Source organism: Theropithecus gelada, chromosome 12 (assembly GCF_003255815.1).
Source record: "Theropithecus gelada isolate Dixy chromosome 12, Tgel_1.0, whole genome shotgun sequence".
Classification (NCBI taxonomy): domain Eukaryota; kingdom Metazoa; phylum Chordata; class Mammalia; order Primates; family Cercopithecidae; genus Theropithecus; species Theropithecus gelada.
Window position 1 is genome coordinate 37,498,497 of NC_037680.1, and position 18,661 is coordinate 37,517,157.

General features: G+C 35.4%; 1 protein-coding gene across 4 annotated transcripts in view; it reads left to right on the top strand.

Moving 5' to 3' along the window:
- TANK (TRAF family member associated NFKB activator) overlaps window positions 1-18,661 on the top strand; it is a 113,669-nt gene that overhangs the window by 73,976 nt on the left and 21,032 nt on the right. For 3 of the 4 annotated variants that reach the window (XM_025404774.1, XM_025404773.1, XM_025404772.1), the window contains exons 3-4: window positions 6,827-6,935; window positions 8,064-8,182. In XM_025404774.1, the coding sequence (XP_025260559.1) occupies window positions 6,827-6,935; window positions 8,064-8,182 (228 nt within the window). Of the gene's footprint in view, window positions 1-6,826; window positions 6,936-8,063; window positions 8,372-18,661 lie in introns of those variants that run through there. The other variant, XM_025404775.1, reaches the window with a different exon arrangement.

The window sequence follows — 18,661 nt, forward strand, 5'->3', positions numbered from 1 at the left end:
TTGAATTTTTTGACAAAGGTGTGTGATTTTTATAACTTTTAATAGCCATTAATCTTTAATCATTTAGTCCATTTTGTCTCTTTGTAAACTTTGAACAACCAGGGCTTGGTTTTTTGTTTTGTTTGCTTGACAGGAATGTTTTTGATTCAATGGAGATGCCATACTGATTTCTCATAAACACCTGAGTCCTAGGTTACAATGAACTAGAAAAAAGACTTTGAGAGATCTGGCTTCAGTGATAACCAGAGCTTTTGTTCATAAACATACGTACTACATGCTCTGTGTCTTAGTCCATTTGTACTCTATAACAAAATACCTTATACCAGGTAATTTATAAATAATATAAATGTATTTCTCACAGTTTTAGAGGCTGAGAAGTCCAAGATCAAGGCTCCAGCAGGCTTGGCGTCTGGTGAGGGCCCAGTCTCTGTTTCCAAGATGGCACCTCGTTGCTGCATCATCTAGTGGAGATGAACAGTGTATTCTAATATGGCAGAAGGGATGGAGGGCAAAAAGGACTGAACTCTGTGTGAAGCCCCCTTTATAAAGGCCTTAATCTTATTCATGTGGGAGCAGCCCTTATAACTTAATACCTCCTAAAAGGCCCCACTTCTTAATACCATTACAATGGGGATTAAGTTTCAACATGAATTTTGGTGGACACACACTTTAAGATCAGAGCATTTCACCCCCGGCTCCCCCAGATTTATATCCTGCACACATACAAAATATATGAGATACATGTACGTGATACATATTTATTCCATCCCAGAAGCCCCAAAAAGACTTACCTTGTTCCAGCATCAACTTTAAACTCTAAAGTTTTCATCTAAACATTATCTAAATCAGATATGGAAATGAGACTCAAAGTACAATTCATCCAGAGACAAATTCCTCTCCAGCTGTGAGCCTATGAAATTATACAGTTATATGCTTCCAAAAGACAATAGTGGGACAGACATAGGATAGACATTCCCACTCCAATATGGAGCAACAGGAAAGAACAAAGGGCTAACAGGTTCTAACCACATCCAAACACCTCAAATAAACAACAACAACAAACCCAGTAGGGCTAACATTAAACCCTGAAGCTTGAGTGTAGTCTTTAACTCCCATTTCTCATTTTGTGGACACACTGGGGTGAAAGTTGGGCCCCCAAGGCTCTAGGCAACCCTACTCCATCACATTGTCGGCTGCATTTCTTGGTGTTGGAGTTGCATGCCTTTGGGTCTCCCAGCCTGGAGTTGCACCCTGGTGGCTCTACTGGTCTGGGGTCTTGAGGTGGCCCTGCCTGGGCAACTCCACTAGGAATTGCCTTGATGGCAACTCTGTGCATTGGCCTCACTCCCGCGGCTTTGGATATTATGCAGATACCTTGTTAGACAGGAACTAACATTTCCAAGGAGCATATTGCAAGACAAATACTTTATATATTCTGTCTCTTTCAATCCTTCAGGTAAATATAATTTTCGTTTAAAGAGGAAGAAACCAAAGGCTCAAAGAGGCAAGTAAATTAATCAGGACCGAAACACAGAATTGTAAAATAAAAATAGTTTGTCACAGTTTACCACTTGGCATGCTGAGAAATTGGTGGCAGCACTGTCACCTAAAAGTAGATAATTAGATTGGAAATCTGATCTGTCAAATTGCAGATCTTCTAGATAAGTCTTGGTACTGGAGGGTGGGAATGTACAGGGCTTATAACCTAGTAGGCAGAAAACGGTTGAAGAAAGACCAGGATCTCTGGGTTGCTGATCCTATTTGATCTCATGCTTTTTAAAGAAAACTCAAAATTGAAGTTGATTCTTAGCTTACCAAAATTTCAAGATGTATTTTAATTAGATTGTGTCTAAATAAATTAGTTTCTATCTAAAGTGCTATGTATTAGGATAATTAATATTTAATTATCTTCCTTCATGAACTGTGGAGCTTCCTGTGGAGAACATTTGTGGCAGCCATGCAAATCCTTCAGTAAATCTTTCATTCTCTTTGTTAACCTTGGAATAATTTGAAAAGTTTTTAAATTGGGACTATTTCATTTTTTTTTCAATCCACTCAACATTTATTAAATTCCTTAATAAATCATTGGAGGAAAGCAGTGATATTTTTTAGAATATTGAAATTAGTTATTGAGGAGGAGAAGAAATGTTTGACTTAGAATATTATAGATGACTTAAGGGCACTTAAACTTTTTTTTCCCTAGGTAAGAAATAAGTGCCTTGGAAAATACAAAAAAAAAAAAGTTCAATACCAGCAATAGGAAAAAATTCAATTTATGGAACTCTATTTTAATATTTATGATACTCACAAAAACTTAAACAGGTATCTACACAAAATTATAGGAAATATGCTGCCTTAGTTTTGAAGAGGAAATATTGAAATTTTGCCTGGATAAAAGGGTAATTTTTAAAATAAACTTTTTTTTTTTGCTTATCATAATCCAGAGTATGGGCAACCATTTTTAATAAATTTAGGATGTGTGCTATATTTGATCACCAGTGTTTTAAGTTTTACTTTTGAACACTAAGAAAGAATACAAAGTTAACCTTATGGGCTAGGCGTGGTGGCTCATGTCTGTAATCCCAGCACTTTGGGAGGCCAAGGTGGGAGGATCACTTGAGCCCAGGAGTTTGAGGCCAGCCTGGGCAACATAGCAAGACCCTGTCTCTATATAAATAATATAGTAATAAATAAAATAAAATAAAAAACAAAGTACCTTATAGCACAAGTACCTAAGTACCTGTTTACCTATTTAGATGCTGGTAGACCACTTGTTTTGCTAGTCTTTGAAACTGGAAGGAGTGTCAAATACACAGAAGCCAGAGTCATCTTGGCCAGATGGTGTTTGATACAGATGGATGGTTAGTTGTCATGCAGATCTCCTAGTTGGTAACTTGTTGCTGCCATCTGACTCAAAGAATCATTCACACACACTGGCTGTCAAAAGCATCTTCTCTTCTGTCTGTTTTAGCTGTCATGTCTGTGCTCTGTACAGAAGTGTTGACAAGACATTGCTGTTGTACATTTTCAATGTGGTTGTTAGTGAGTTTTCTGTTTTGTGGGGTCTTTGATAGTGCTAGAATGTACTTACTTTGTAATTGTATTTAAAAAAAAAATACTATGATGGTACAGCAATAATCTGACCTTGTAAAAGGACTTTTCAGGTTTTAAGTTTAGGCAGATATGTTCTGTGAACAAAAGCATTTAATAAAAGGAAAAAAAAAAAAAAGACTAGTTTCGTTTAGTTTCCAAACAGCAAATAAACCAAATTCTACTGGTTGTTTCCCAGTTTGATGTAATATTTCCTTTTGGACTTTCCATCTGACAGTCTGTGGTCAAAATCTTTATACTCTTTTCTGAATATGCATTTTCTCAAATTGCTACCTTTTTTCTAATGATATAAGCTTCCCTTTTTTTCCAAAAAAAAATCTTCAAATATTACCTATCTTTTGCATCCATTTTCTCAAACTTAATATCCCTTTGTTGTATTTACCTACTGACCTTGTTTCTGTTTTTACTGTTTCCCTTAGAGAAATATAAGCAAAGGCATTCCTCCATTCCTCCGGATCATTTCTGAAAGCATATCTGTTTCTCTGATATTTCTTTTTTTTTTTTAAGTGAAAGTAAGTTTATTAAGAAAGTAAAGGAATAAAAGAATGACTACTCCAGAGGCAGAGCAGCAGCATGGGATGCTCAACTGTGATATTTCTTTAACAACTTAATTAGTTTGTTTATTCAACTAATATTTACCGAGCATCCCAGTATGTGCCAGCCACTCTGTAATACTCTGGAGATACCAGGAGGAAATACTCTCTACCCTTGAGAAGTTCAGTCTAGAGGGAAATCAGACATTAGACAATTAGACTAGAACATTGTAACTGCTAAATGTAAGTATGTGAAAAGTGTAGGAGGAAAACATGGGCTCTTGCTGTTCTGTTTCCTCTATTATACTTCCAGAGTGTTGGTTTTTAAAATTATTGTAGACTTTGCTCAACCTTTATAATACTTTATTAAGTAGCTTAAGAAGTAGTTAAAACTTCAGCTTGAAATAGCCATTGATCCATTAATTTTTCCTAGCTGTTGAATACATTTTCAGGATTATTTATTATAATATCTTATATGCAGATGTGCTAAAGTATGTTTTTTAAACCAGAGAATAGAAGATAAAAATTAACTGGCAGAAGCTTTCTGAGTTGGTTTCAAAAGAAAATATATGGTTTCTTCATCAAGGTGGGAGAAAAAGACATAGAGACTTGAATAACATAGACATTTATTCTGGACCTGTCTCTAACTTGCTAAGTTTTTTGGACTGGTTACTTAATCTCTGGACCGTCTAATGTATATACCTATCAAAATAAAGTGAAAAAATAGGTACTTATTGATTGATGTTTGTGAAGAACTTTGAGTTCTTGGAGAAAGCTTTAATTAATGCAGAAATATATAGAGAAGACTCTTAACTTGTTTACTGATTCTTCAGCCCTGGTGGTGCTATGTAGCCCAGATCAATCTAAGGTATTTAGAATTTGCTGTAGATTTTTGGGTCCTTCATTCAGTCAGCTTACCACACTGTTTCTAGGGGGTTGGATGTGAATTTATACAGAAATAAGATGTCTTATCCTGGGAAGCCAGGCCCTAGACTAGACTTGGGTATCAGTGATCATTTCTGAGACGTATTCATTGGACATACACTTCAGGTAGACCCACATGATTCATTCTTCTGTTCACAATAATAAAATGTAATTGGAATCCGTATTTCCTTTTTAAATTTTTCAGTGAACATATACTGAACATCTCCTATGTATAAGTTACTTAATCTGTATGAATTCTGTGGGGAATGTGAAACTATGTAAGACTGCCTTTAGGCAGTGTGCAAAGACAACGCACCACATGGGTTGCTTATCAGCTCTGTCAGTTATTCATATTTGAACTGTATTACTTGTAAAAGTTCACCTTTTATTTGGGAAAATGTATTTAGCTTTCGTTTCTTTTTTTTTTTTTTTTTTTTGAGACAGAGTCTCACTCTGTTGCCCAGGCTGGAGTGCAGTGGCGCAAACTCAGCTCACTGCAAGCGCCGCCTCTCAGGTTCACACCATTCTCCTGCCTCAGCCTCCCCAGTAGCTGGGACTACAGGCACCTGCCACCACACCTGGCCAATTTTTTGTATTTTTAGTGGAGACAGGATTTCACTGTGTTAACCAGGATGGTCTCAATCTCCTGACCTCGTAATCCACCTGCCTCAGCCTCCCCAGCTTTAATAATTTCTTTTTTTTTTTTTTTTTTTTTTGAGACAGAGTCTTGCTCTGTCGCCCAGGCTGGAGTGCAGTGGCCGGATCTCAGCTCACTGCAAGCTCCGCCTCCCGGGTTCACGCCATTCTCCTGCCTCAGCCTCCCGAGTAGCTGGGACTACAGGCGCCCGCCACCTCGCCCGGCTAGTTTTTTGTATTTTTTAGTAGAGACGGGGTTTCACTGCCAGCTTTAATTTCTTAAGCTAATTTGTATTTGCTAATCTATGAACAGCTGTGTAATTTATTAAAATTTTTAAGTTTATTGGTCTCTGAAAATAATAGAGCTTCACTAATTTTGAACTTTAAAAATCAGTTTAAAGTCAAATAGTATCTACTGAATATCATTCTGAGATTATTAGAACTTCATTTTCATTTTATATTTCAAGGAATTTGCAACTTAAACATTATTTATCCCTCCAGGGATAGAAATTGGTTAAAGGAAAAAAAAAAAGTTCTCTGTTACTGTTTGGTGATACGTTTTTAAGACTGTACTAATTTGGTAATTGTGATATAACAGTTTCAAATTTGCTTGAAGGTTTGTGGCATCTGTATTCCTCAGTACAAACTTGTGTCTTATTTCATTGCTGTATTTTCACAGTCATTGCGATAAAATAGCAAAATGAATGGATTAACGATATAAGGGAAACCATGGCATTTAAGATAGACACCAAAGGTCAACCATGGTGTTCTCTTAATTTCTTAAAACTTAGCAGACAAGTTTCTGGTCATTATAATTTTATAATTTGTATTTGTCCCTTTGATTTTTATCAACACTTCCTTAGTGTTTGTGTACCCTAAAAATAAATTTAGAAGTGTGTTTATTTGAAAGACACAAAATCTTAATTTTTTTAAGTTTTTTTTTTTAAAAAATCACTTTAGTATTTGTTGTTTCATTTGTGCTTTTTTTTTCTTTAAGGAATAAATGCTAAATTACAGTTTTGATCCTTACTGAAGGATCAGGAAATCGTAGATTGAATCCTTGACTGATAAGTGTTTAAATAAGATAATCTTTTTTTTTTTTTTTTTTTTCCCTGAGACGGAGTCTTGCTCAGTCTACCAGGCTGGAGTACAGTGGCGCGATCTCGGCTCACTGCAAGCTCCACCTCCCAGGCTCATGCTATTCTCCTGCCTCAGCCTCCCAAGTAGCTGGGACTACAGGCGCCCACCACCACGCTCGGCTAATTTTTTTTGTATTTTTAGTAGGACGGGATTTCACCGTGTTAGCCAGGATAGTCTCGATCTCCTGACCTCATGATCCACCCACCTCAGCCTCCCAAAGTGCTGGGACTACAGGCATGAGCCACCGCGCCCGGCCAAATAAGATAATCTTTAAAACTTTTACGGTGCTTTAAGTGTCTTCAATCATTGATGTTTGTAACAATTACAAGTACATTCCTGGAGCCAGTTTGTATCTCATAAATCACAATACCTGCAAAATGACAATGTGGGCAACTCATATCTATTTATATTATTAATGGATGGTAAATAATGTGTTCATGTCTGTCAGTAAATATCAGGCTAACTGGTTTTTATGTCAGCAGACTGAGAACTATGAGCAGAGAATACGTGAACAACAGGAACAGCTGTCACTTCAACAAACTATTATTGACAAGCTAAAATCACAGTTACTTCTTGTGAATTCCACTCAAGGTATGTGCATGTTAATTTTTTATGTATTTCTAGAACCTCTTGGTGAAAAGAAAGGTGTAAGCTGAGTTCTTCTGTTTTATTCCTTCGTTGTTTCTCAGTAGTTTTGATATTATAACTGTGGTACAGTTATATGTTACATTTATTTAAATGAACACTTGCAGGATATGGGAAAGTGGACTTTCACCTATACTATTCTATACTATACTATACTAATACTATACTATACTATACTATACTATACTATACTATACTATACTATACTATACTATACTATACTATACGGTGGAACTCTAAGTTTATAAAACTTTCTAAAAAGCAATTTGCCAGTAAATAGCAGCAAAAGCTTTTGAAAACATCTATGCCTTTTGAACCAAAAACTCAAGTCCTAAGACTATATCATGAGAAAACATTTGTTCAGGTACTCAAAAATATATATGCAAGGATGTGTATCACAGTATAATTTCTAATCATGGAAAGCTAGAAACAAATATTCAATAGTTACAGTGATCTATATGAATAGCTATGTAGCCAAGAAAAGTGATAATAGGTATTAACTTGTAAGAATATGTTGATGATATATAGCAAAATGAACAAAGCAGGATACGTAAATAAGTGTTATTTTCATTTATGCAGAAAAAGGTGATTCTTGTGTGAATTTATGTGTTTAGGAACAGAAGTATTAACCGGAATAATTCACAGGTGATAAAAATTTGGGTAACATTTACTTTTTATTCTTTTTGGCTGTCTGCATTTTCTAATTTTCCTATGATAAGCATGGAGTCATAATACAAATACTTATCTTAAATAAGAAATGCATACCTGAAAATATGACTTATATAAAAGTTGAATTGTTGCTGACAGGGGCAAAGAGCATATTTCTAGTTTTCTAAATTCTGTATATTTTACATACTGCTGACTTTTGGAGAGCAGGGGTTTTGTATGTTTAGTGGGAAGGAAAAAATGTAAATGGACAACTTGTCAAAGTAACTATTACCTAAAGAATTTTCTAAAACTCCTACCTTAAAATCTATTCTCTTTACGGTTTTGAGTTTGTATTACTTTTGCTTTTTCAGGTGGTACCAAAAATAAGGGTTTTCTGCTAATATCCAAGAGGTTTTTGTCTTGCAGATGGCAATTATGGCTGTGTTCCTCTGCTTGAAGACAGTGAAACAAGGAAGAATAATTTGACTGTTGATCAGCCACATAATAAAGTGATTTCAGGAATAGCAAAGGAAAAACTACCAAAGGTAGACATTGCTTCTGCAGAAAGCAGCATTCAAATGCTGATGCGTAACCTAGCTTCCTCATTTTATTTTTCTGAAGTGATCTACCATGGGAATTCCAAACAGAAGTTCCATGTATATAAATATGTGACTTAAATATTTCTGAATAGAAGAACTATTTTCAAGTAAAATAAAGGCTAAGGTTTTGTGTTTCCTACTAACCTTTTTTCTACATCACAAGCATTTCAACAAAGAAAAGATTTAACAAAGAAATAGGACTGGGCACAGTGACTCACTCCTGTAATTCAAACACTTTGGGAGGTGAAGGAGGGAGGTTCACTTGAGCTCAACAGTTTGAGACCAGCCTGGGCAACATAGGGGGACCCCTATCTGTATAAAAAATTTAAAAATTAGCCACACAGGATGGCACATGCCTGTAGTCCCAGCTACTCAGTGGGCCGAGGTGGGAGGATTGCTTGGGCCTGAGAGATCAAGGCTGCTACAGTGACCCATGATCATGACACTGCATTCCAGCTTGGGCAACAGAGTGAGACCCTGTCTCTAAATAATTAAAAGCCACATCCACATACATATGTACATATATGTGGGTGTGCGTGTGTGTATATAAATAAATAAAAGTTTAAAATCAGGTAAATAATAAGATTAGAAAATAGCTTTCTAGCTTTTTCTTCAATTGTCTGTGCTTAGTTTAAAAAAAACAAATCCACCCAACTAGCTTAAGCAAAACTTTATTGAAGTAATACAGAAAGAAATAATACATATCCGCAAGGAGACATATACAAGGACGTTCATGCCATGGGTTAGAAACAACCTAAATATCCACCAATAACAGAATAGTTGATCTTTAGAAACTCTTTCGAAAAATTAAAATATACTAAATATATATTAATTTGCCTAAATTTCAGTAGCAATGTTGAGTAAAGATGGAAATTACAAAATGATAAAATGGGAATACTTTATATAGTTTGTTGTGTTTTGTTTTTGTTTTTGTTTTTTTGAAGATGAAGTCTTGCTCTGTCACCCAGGCTGGAGTGCAGTGGCATGATCTCTGCTCACTGCAACCTCCGCCTCCCAGGTTCAAGCAATTCTACAGGCACATGCTGCCACGCCTGACTAATTAGGATACTTTATGTAGTTTTTAAAACATAACGTTAATGTTTGTGAAAACGCACATATGTAATAAAAGTATAAAAACCTGGACAGGAAGGGCACACGTCTTCTTTAGAAAAACGATCACTTCCAGAATTGGGGAGAAAAGAGACTGTGATACCTGAGAAAGGAATAATGGGGCTTCAGCAGTTATATCTGCAACTTTTTTTTTTTTTTTCTTAATAGAAGAGAGCTAAGCAGGTATGCAAAATGTTAACACTTGTTAACTCGGTAGTATATATGTATATTATATTGTTCTCCATGTTTTCATAAGTCATTGACATTTTATAAGTTTGAAAAGGATATCTTTAATGAGATGAGTTGGCTTTTAGTGGGATGATACATATTTTGAATAAAATAAGAACTCTTAACAAATAAGATTTCTTAACATCAACAACAATTAAATCAAGAGTGCTGTATTTATTTCTTTCCTTCTAAATAAAGTAGGAGATTTTCACTTTGTCAGGGTTATTCAGTTACTGATTGCATAACTAAGACTCTCTTATTATTTAACATCAAATCTGAGAAATCCAATTTCGAGAGCTTTTCTCTATAAATAAAAGTTTTAGAATAAGAAGTTATCTTGGTACCCGTTATTACATATATTTTTATTTGAAACCATTCTTTGAGTCATTCAGTTTTCTTCACCCCCATTCGATTTTTCATGTATCTAAAAATGCTGATAAACACTGAAACCATGGCATTGAAATATACTAGGTTTATTTTGCAAAAGAGGAAATTGAGAAACAATGATTCTGACTTTTTGAAATACAATTTTGTTACTAGGCCTATTGTAGTACATTATAAAATTGTTGAATTACTATACTGACATAAATTTAGTGCTTAAATAAACAATATTTCTAATCTTCCTGTTTCAGTGTCTTCCAAATGCCATTACTTTACCACAAATTTAATAATAATTTATAGCGTTCCTTTGAAAGTAATAGGACATCTCCAGTTTAAACTATGTAGAAGGTAGTTTTGAAAATAAAACTTTGGTTAGAACAAAAGGGATGATGTGAAAAGCTCTAAGATATAGTAATAGTTTTTTTTTTTTTTAATTTGGATAATTTGTTATTTATGAAAGTATTAGAGTTTATTTTCAGTCAAGTATCAACAGCAGACCTTCAACAGAAATCTCTTTAAAAATTATATTTGTTTAAATTCTGTAGGCTAATTATTTTATCTGTGAAATATATATCTGGATACCTGGGATGAAATTAAGTTTAAGTAACAGAAATCATTTCAGAGATAGCCTGTGTGCAAAGAATTAATAATATTACATCGATTGTAACTATAGTTTTGGGCAGATGGTAAGAGGAGAAGCTCCAAGTAAGGAATAAATCTAACTTCAGTGAGTTCTCTTAATTATCTTTACTAATAGGGGAACGATTTATATTATAGCCACATTTTTATACTTTGAATAGCTCATCAACTCAATTTTCTTTGTAACCATTTAATAAAAATTAAAATTAACTGTCTTGTATTTCAGCTTCCTCTTCTTTTATATATCTCTAGCCAAAGTGCTAATGAGCACTAAACGTATAAGGGATTAAAGAAAAGAGAAAATACATTCTAAAAGAATGGATATATTAGATGTATTGAATATTTGAGAGTTGTCTGTATGCTTAGTGTAAAAAATTAGGCCTATGTTAGAAAAAATACTGGCCATCAAGCAGTGGAAATTAAAATATGTTCCACTGGCCTATGTGTTGGTCTATACTTAGTGAGTTATAATTCACCTTTAGCTAATAGGGGTGAAACCTTTCCTAAAGAACTCTGAATGTGTAGCTATATTCAAGCTGCTTCTTCCACAATGGAAAAAATCCATGTTGGTTGGTTGCATCTCACATGGATGAGAACTAGAAGGCATTATAGAGAAATGGTTAAGGTGATCTTTTTAATTCTATTTTTAGTATATTTTTAGTATACTTTAATATTGTTGGTCTTCTGCAAAACTAATCTGTTTCTAGAAATCACATTCCCAGTCAATTGGCCTAGCTTCTATAATGAATTAGTAAGTTAATAGAAATGCTTTGAACCAGTAACAGAAGGAAGCCACTATGAGCCACCCACAGTCCTTTCCTCCTTCTGTTTGGTGGGTGGTTTGAGAATTTGTTTTCTTTAGACTACTTGTTTTGTTGAGGATTTTGTTTTGTCAGGATGTTTGAGAAGGGAAAGGTGGACATTTTAGCAAATAGCCATTCTGGCTGCCTTGGAAAAAGAGACATAAAGTAGAGGAAAGAGGGATATTTGAAGGGGAAAGAGGCGCTTTTAGAAAATTTTACTTAAGAGACATGAAATTTATAGTTCAATCTGTATTCATGTTATTCCTACACAAAAAGCTTGCAAAAATCCTTTGACTTCTAAAGGGACAGAAAGAGGTAAAGACAAAGCCTCTATCATTAGATGACCCTTAGTGCTCTGCTTGAGACAGTAGGGAAGGAAATACTCAGTTTAATGGAAAACTTTAGTTTTGTCTTTTGTACACCACAGTAATTTGCACAGTCTTTTGTATTATCTCTCATATTATTCCAGACTTACCCAAAACTTAGGGCTTAAAACAACAAATTTATCTGAGTTTCTGTGGGTCAGAAATTCTGGAGTGACTTACCTGGGTGGCCCTGACTCAGGGTCTCTTATGTTGAAGTCAGGATGTAGACAAGGACTGCAGTCATCCGAAGGCTTAACTGATTGGAGGATCCACTTCCAAGATGGGTCACTCACATGACTGTTGGCCAGAGACCTTTCCACATGAGCCTGTCTGCCCGAACTGACAGCTAACTTCACTCGAAGTAAGGGATCTGAGAGAGAGAAATGTGCCCTCTGTGACTTAGTCTCAAAGTCACATTCCTTCACTTCCACTTAATTTTGTTCGCTAGAAGCAAGTCACTAAATAGTGGGGCAAGAAATTAATTTGCACCCCTTGAAGGGATGAGTATCAAAGTTTCATAGATGTATTTTAAAAGCAACACAGGTATTGGAGATTGTTTGTGGTGTATAGAAGAGGATGTGAAAGATCAAGAGACAAGGAGACTGATACTTAATTTAATTTACCTCACAACAAATATTGATGAAAGGTAAGGGAACTTAATATTCACTTAATAGTGAATTTAACTTCCTGAATCATGTGATTATTAATCTTAAAGGGAAAAAATATCATAGCCTATCATCTTAAGAACAATTTCAAAAATTCTAATATGAATATACTTTCCAGAGGAGAATAATAGCAATGCTTAGAGAACTAAGAAATTGTTGCATATTACTGATTCTTTTTTATAATGTTAAAAACTGAAAATGCAGATAACAAAAATGCACACAATTATTCTTGACAAAGACTGTTCATCTCTTGTTTACAGAACACCATTGTCAGACATAGTAACTTATGTCCATGTTAGCAGTTACTATTTAAATAACAAGTTTTGTATTTGTGTAACAAATATAAAGGTATTCTATAAAAATATAAAACTGTAAATTATCAGTTTAATTCACTTTTTTAAAAACCAGGATTGTAATGTACTGTTTCACTTTTAAAATCTCAGAAATGAGATTTTTATAATTTACTTCTGCGAGATAGTTTGGTTGCCAAACTAAATACTATCTTGAGTGTCTAGGTTTTGACAGAAATCGTTTGCCCTCATCTTTCTATGCCACTTTTTGTTCCTGTGGAGAATTATACAAAATTCTCGGGTGGTTTGATGCAAGAAAATATGTAGAAAGCAATAATAAACAAGACAAAAAATTTGGTGATATTGGTAAATTACTTTTCATCATTTATCCAATAATTCTGAATTCATGATATATACTTAACACTGCCAACCACTGGAGAGCAAAGAGATGTTGTCCCTGTCTTCCAGCTTAAAGTCTTGATTTAATAATTAACATTATTGAATGTTGAAAAGTTATTTCAGATTCTAGGATCCAAAATATGAAGTAAACATGGTATGAGTTCACTAATTAAATAGAGTTTATGTGTTCTCATGCCTATATATTTCTAACTTATTCTTTATACATGTCTTTATTTTTCATCTGAGTTAAAAACTCAAGTATATGACGAGTGCAGTTGTTACTGAAAGACGTCAGTTAAAACAGTTTGCAGATTTCAAATATAGCTATCATTGTGATTAGATCAGCAGATATGGTAGCTTTGAGGAACAAGAAAGATATTTTAGGTTTAGAATAGTATAAACAGTGATATAGCTGTGGAGCTGGCAATTGCAAGCAGTAAGATGTGCTGTACTAGACAATTGCAAGTAAATATAGAAGCTCTGACATGTTTCAAGAAAGCTGTTGTCTAAAAAGTCATTTGTCAATCACTTACACAAGAAGTAGTTATTAAACTCCTATTTGCCAAGCCTTGCTGGTTATTAACAGAAATACAAAAAACAAAACACAACAATAGCAGTAGTATTGTAAGTAATAGACAACATCTATCCCCTTTAAGGAGCTATAGTCTGGTTGGGGAAATGACGATTTGGAAACCTACAGCAATTAGCAAGCATTATAAAATAATGTAAAGTCCTAATTATATAACAAAATGAAACCCGGTCTCTACTAAAACTACAAAAATTAGCCGGGCGTGGTGGCAGGCACCTGTAATCCCAGCCACTTGGGAGGCCGAAGCAGGAGAATTGCTTGAACCCGGGAGGCGGAGGTTACAGTGAGCTGAGATCACGCACTCCAGCCTAGGTGACAAGCGAAACTCCGTCTGGAAAAAAAAAAAAAAATTCTAACTGTAATTTTATGGCACAGATAAAACATATAGGGCCTTAATTTAATTTAAAAATTAAAATTCCCAGCTTAAGGGCTTGATCAAGGGTCCACAATTTAGGTTCCAGTACAGAAAAGAAGACAACTTACTTGGCCTTTATCTTGTTTATGTGTGCATAGATAAGTAAAGTTAAATTTTCTACAAGATTTTGATGGAAAAAGGATACTTTTTAGACAAGAGCCAGAATTATTCTAGGTCACTTGGGAGAACATTATGTAAACCGAAAGCTAAAACTGAGGGTTTTGAATGAGCCATTTCATTTACCATAACCATTTTTAGGTGACATAATCATGGCTGCAGAGGAGAAAGTGCTTCCTACCTTTTTCTTACTTTATTCTATAGACAGCCCTTCAGTGAGTGGCATTTACCCATGGTCTGCTCCTTCAATTATGTATAGCAGTTTTGGCAGGCAGTACATGAACTTGAACTCTGTTCTGCTTTCTGATCTTCTGTAGCTAATAAAATCCTAATCTCACAGGTCTAGGTCTTAGCTGGCATCCCCATCCTTATACTGTTTATATCTTATATACACTGGACTTCAAGGGCAGTGCCCACTTAGGGATCATCTGAGTTTTGGGCCCCTGTAGCTTCTCTCAACACTCCAGACACTTTCTATTGCAAGTCTCTTAAACCACATTTGTTTGTTAAGTTGCTATATATTGTCCAAGTAAGTAAAAGCTTTAAAATGGTTTATAGGTAAATGATAAACATGTTTTTCATCATTTGAACAAAAGCTAAAAATTAGGCCGTTAGTCAACATATTTAACTACTAAGTGATTTCTGTGGAAAAGTCAAATCTCATTTACATCATCTAAACACATAGCACCTCTTCTAAGAGAGGAACTTGAAGTAAATTTAACTGCATTTGTTACTCAACTTTTTAAAAATTTGCCCCTGAATTCCTTTAATGTTTAATCTTTTCTTTCCATCTTTTATCATACAGAAATGGTGATTATGCACACTGTACAATGGCACAGGCCAATGTAGGCTGGGGCTTAGAGAACTGGAGAAAAACGTGTTTGTGTGTAGTACCTCAGGTAATCCTTGCCTTGCAATCCAGAGCAAATGTACTGCTTCTCCTGGTTTTCTTTCTAGAAACTGCATTATATATACCTTATTTTTATATCTAATGCTTCTATATTACTCCTCTTTGGAGACCAGCCTTTTTTATAGACTTCCTGGTAGAATATCAATTAGAAAGGAAACAACTATCTTCAACCAATTTATTCATTAAAGTTCAGTTTTCTCCGAAGTGTCATACTACACAAACTTTTTTTTTTTTTAGACAGGGTCTCACTCTGTCACCCAGACTGGCTCACTGCAACCTCCGCCTCCTAGGCTCAAGCAAATCTCCTGCCTCAGCCTCCCGAATAGCTGGGATTACATGCATGCACCACCACACCTGGCTAATTTTTGTATTTTTAGTAGAGACGGGGTTTCACTATGTTGGCTAGGCTAGTCTCGAACTCCTGATCTCAAATGATCCACCCGCCTTGGACTCCTATAGTGCTGGGATTACAGGTGTGTGCCACTGTGGCTGGCCAATACACAAAGTCTTAAGAAAAAAATATTGACATCCAAAACATTTTAATAATTACATTGAAATTTTCTATTGCAGAAACTTTGTTTCCAAATCTAAATTATTAATTCTTCCTAACCCTTTCCTGCTCTGGGTTTGTGTTTTTGAATTCAGTACATCATCTTACAGTTTTTGCTTTTGTGAAAATACTGGAAATAATTTTGAGGAAGAAAAGAAAATAAGAAGTGATATGTCAACCTTCTAAATTCTCTTTCCTAACTTAGAAGCAAATTTGAATGTCTCTAGTATGGCTTTTCTCTCCTTATTTCCCCTTCTCATCCTTTTTCTCACACTTCCCTTTATTTAAAACTCGTCTTCAAAGCACACAAAATAGAGTCGACAGAGTCTATCCAGCCCTGATTTCTCTTGGCCAAGACATGAAAGGCTGTTCTCTCAACCTCGATAGGTAAGGAATAGCCCCCTGTCCACCTCCATCTTAGTCTGTGTTGCTATAAAGGAATACCTGAGGCTGGGTGATTTATAAAGAAAAAAGGTTTATTTGGCTCATGATTCTGATATCTGTAAAAGTTCAAGATTGGACATCTGCCTCTGGCAGGGGCCACAGGCTGCTTCCACTCATGGCAGAAGGCAAAGAGGAGCCAGCATTGCAGAGATCCTATGGTGAGAAAGGAAGCAAGAGAGAGAGGGGAGGTGACAGACTCTTTTTAACAACCAGTTTTCTCAGGAGCTAAAAGAGTAAGAAGTCACTCACCTGCTATCCTTACCCCCACAGCCCCCAGGATTTCTCTATTCATGAGGGATCTGCCCCCATGACCCAGACCCCTCCCATTAGGCCACCTCCAACATTGGGGATCAAATTTCAAAATCAGATTTGGAGGCAACAAATATCCAAACTATAGCACCCACAAACCATCTAGTTTATCTTACTATAACCCGTCATCCTAAAAGTTGTCAAAATCTGGCTGGGCGCAGTGGCTTACGCCTGTAATCCCAACACTTTGGAAGGCCAAGGTGGGTGGATCACTTGAAGTCAGGAGTTTGAGACCAGCCTGGCCAATGTAATGAAACCCTGTCTCTACTAAGAATAGAAAAATTAGCCAGGCATGATGGTGGGTGCCTGTAATCCCAGCTACTCTGGAGGCTGAGGCAGTTGAATCACTTGAACCCAGGAGGTGGAGGTTGCATGAGCCAAGATCACAGCCTGGGCAAGAGTGAGACTCTATCTCAAAAAAAAAAAAAAAAAAAAAAAAAAAATTCTCTAAATCTGTTTTGAAGGTATTTTTTTTTTCAGTGTTATGAAATGCTTCTACATTCAATCTGCTGTGATTTTTTTTTTGGTTGAATTATATGATGAAAATTCAGCCTCAAATAGATATTGTAGTTGAAAACGGGAAGAGTATTTTAATAGCCTTTTTAGCAATTGTGGATAGTCTTTGATACTGCACTAAAATTTGGTAGTGTCTTAAAATGTTAGCTGCAATATGGAATCTGAAACCATATCAGTGAACTTTACATTAAAAGCTGTTGGTCTATCTTGTACTTTGAATATGTCTTTTACTAATGTATGATTGTTACATCATGAATCATTTGGAAAATATGGGTTCACTAAGTTGTGTAGATGTTGCAAATGTTGACCTATTATATAATATTTTAAAATCACATTTAACATTATCACTGATCACATCAGAAAAATCTTTTAAGTATTGGGCATCTGTCAAGCTTACTGTGACAGGTACAGGTTTTCCAAAATTTTAATTTTCACTTGGAAGCTCAAATTTTATCATTGGCAACAAATCTTGTCAGTTGCTTTCCTTAACATGACAGGCTAACTTCATTTGGTTTTGAGAAAATGTCTGAATAACCATAGCTTGTGTGTCAGTCATTCTTTCAAGCAAAAATGGCATTCCATTAGAAAAGTAACTGGTTTACTTGGAACTCAAATAGTTGCACAAGTACTTTTCCCCAAGACAATAATTGTACTTCAGTATGCAGCAGAAGTCCTTTTATGTATACTTCCCATTTTGTCACACAAAATATTAAAAATATGTTGAGATCAAGTTTCAATAAAATTAATCATTTTACTGCCTTATTAAGGACATTCTTAGTTGAAACTGCCTTTTTTTTTTTTTTTTTTGGCTGTTTTTTTACTGAGTGTGTGACATTGAAGAATACAGTGACAACAGTTTGACATGGCCTTAGTCATACTCAGGCACCAGCAGTTTTACTCACCATTGTTTTTGCATAATCAGTCTAAATGCCAACACAGTAAAAAATGCAAATATTAATAATATCTTAATTGTGACAATAGTTGATTTCAATTATGTCATTATGTCAGGGTCTGGGATTTCATTTTATTCTACTTACAAGCTAGTAAGTTAGCCAGTTACTGTTTCATGGGTACTGGAGAAAAACAGAAAAGTGAATCAGAGAAAAAGGACTTTATTATTTACAGTAAAACGAGTAACCAAGAACATCTTATTTTCATTAGTCCCACCTAGGAAGTAACACAGATAGACACAGATGATGCTTATACATGCAATGGTTACATTGAAGGAGAGAGCTTGGGGAACCCACCATTTTATAGCAGGCGGTAAGCATGCCTGCTCTTTGTCCAAGAGGGAGATATTACCTAGTCTTTCAAATTTGCTCTCTGCAAACACAAGCCTGAGAAAAGCCCCAGGTAAAGAACAGTGAGATTCTTGTATTCCTGACATGAACAGCAAAACTGTGCCAGGATGCTCAGGGGCCATGGCAGATTACATCTCCCAACATTGTATCCCTTGAAAGGCACTTGGGACCCTTAAGGATCCTTGACCATATTTTAGGAACCACTGGTTTAACCAGATTATAATATCCTGTTAGAAAAAAAAATCATACTGCCTTTTTCTCGGTAAGTTACTTTTCATCCTACTGGAAAAATGTCATGTTCTAAGAATACTCCAGCATCTCCTCAGGAATGTTTACTTGTACATGGAGGTCCTAGTGCTTCCTCATCACTTCTTTTCACATGTATCAGATAATA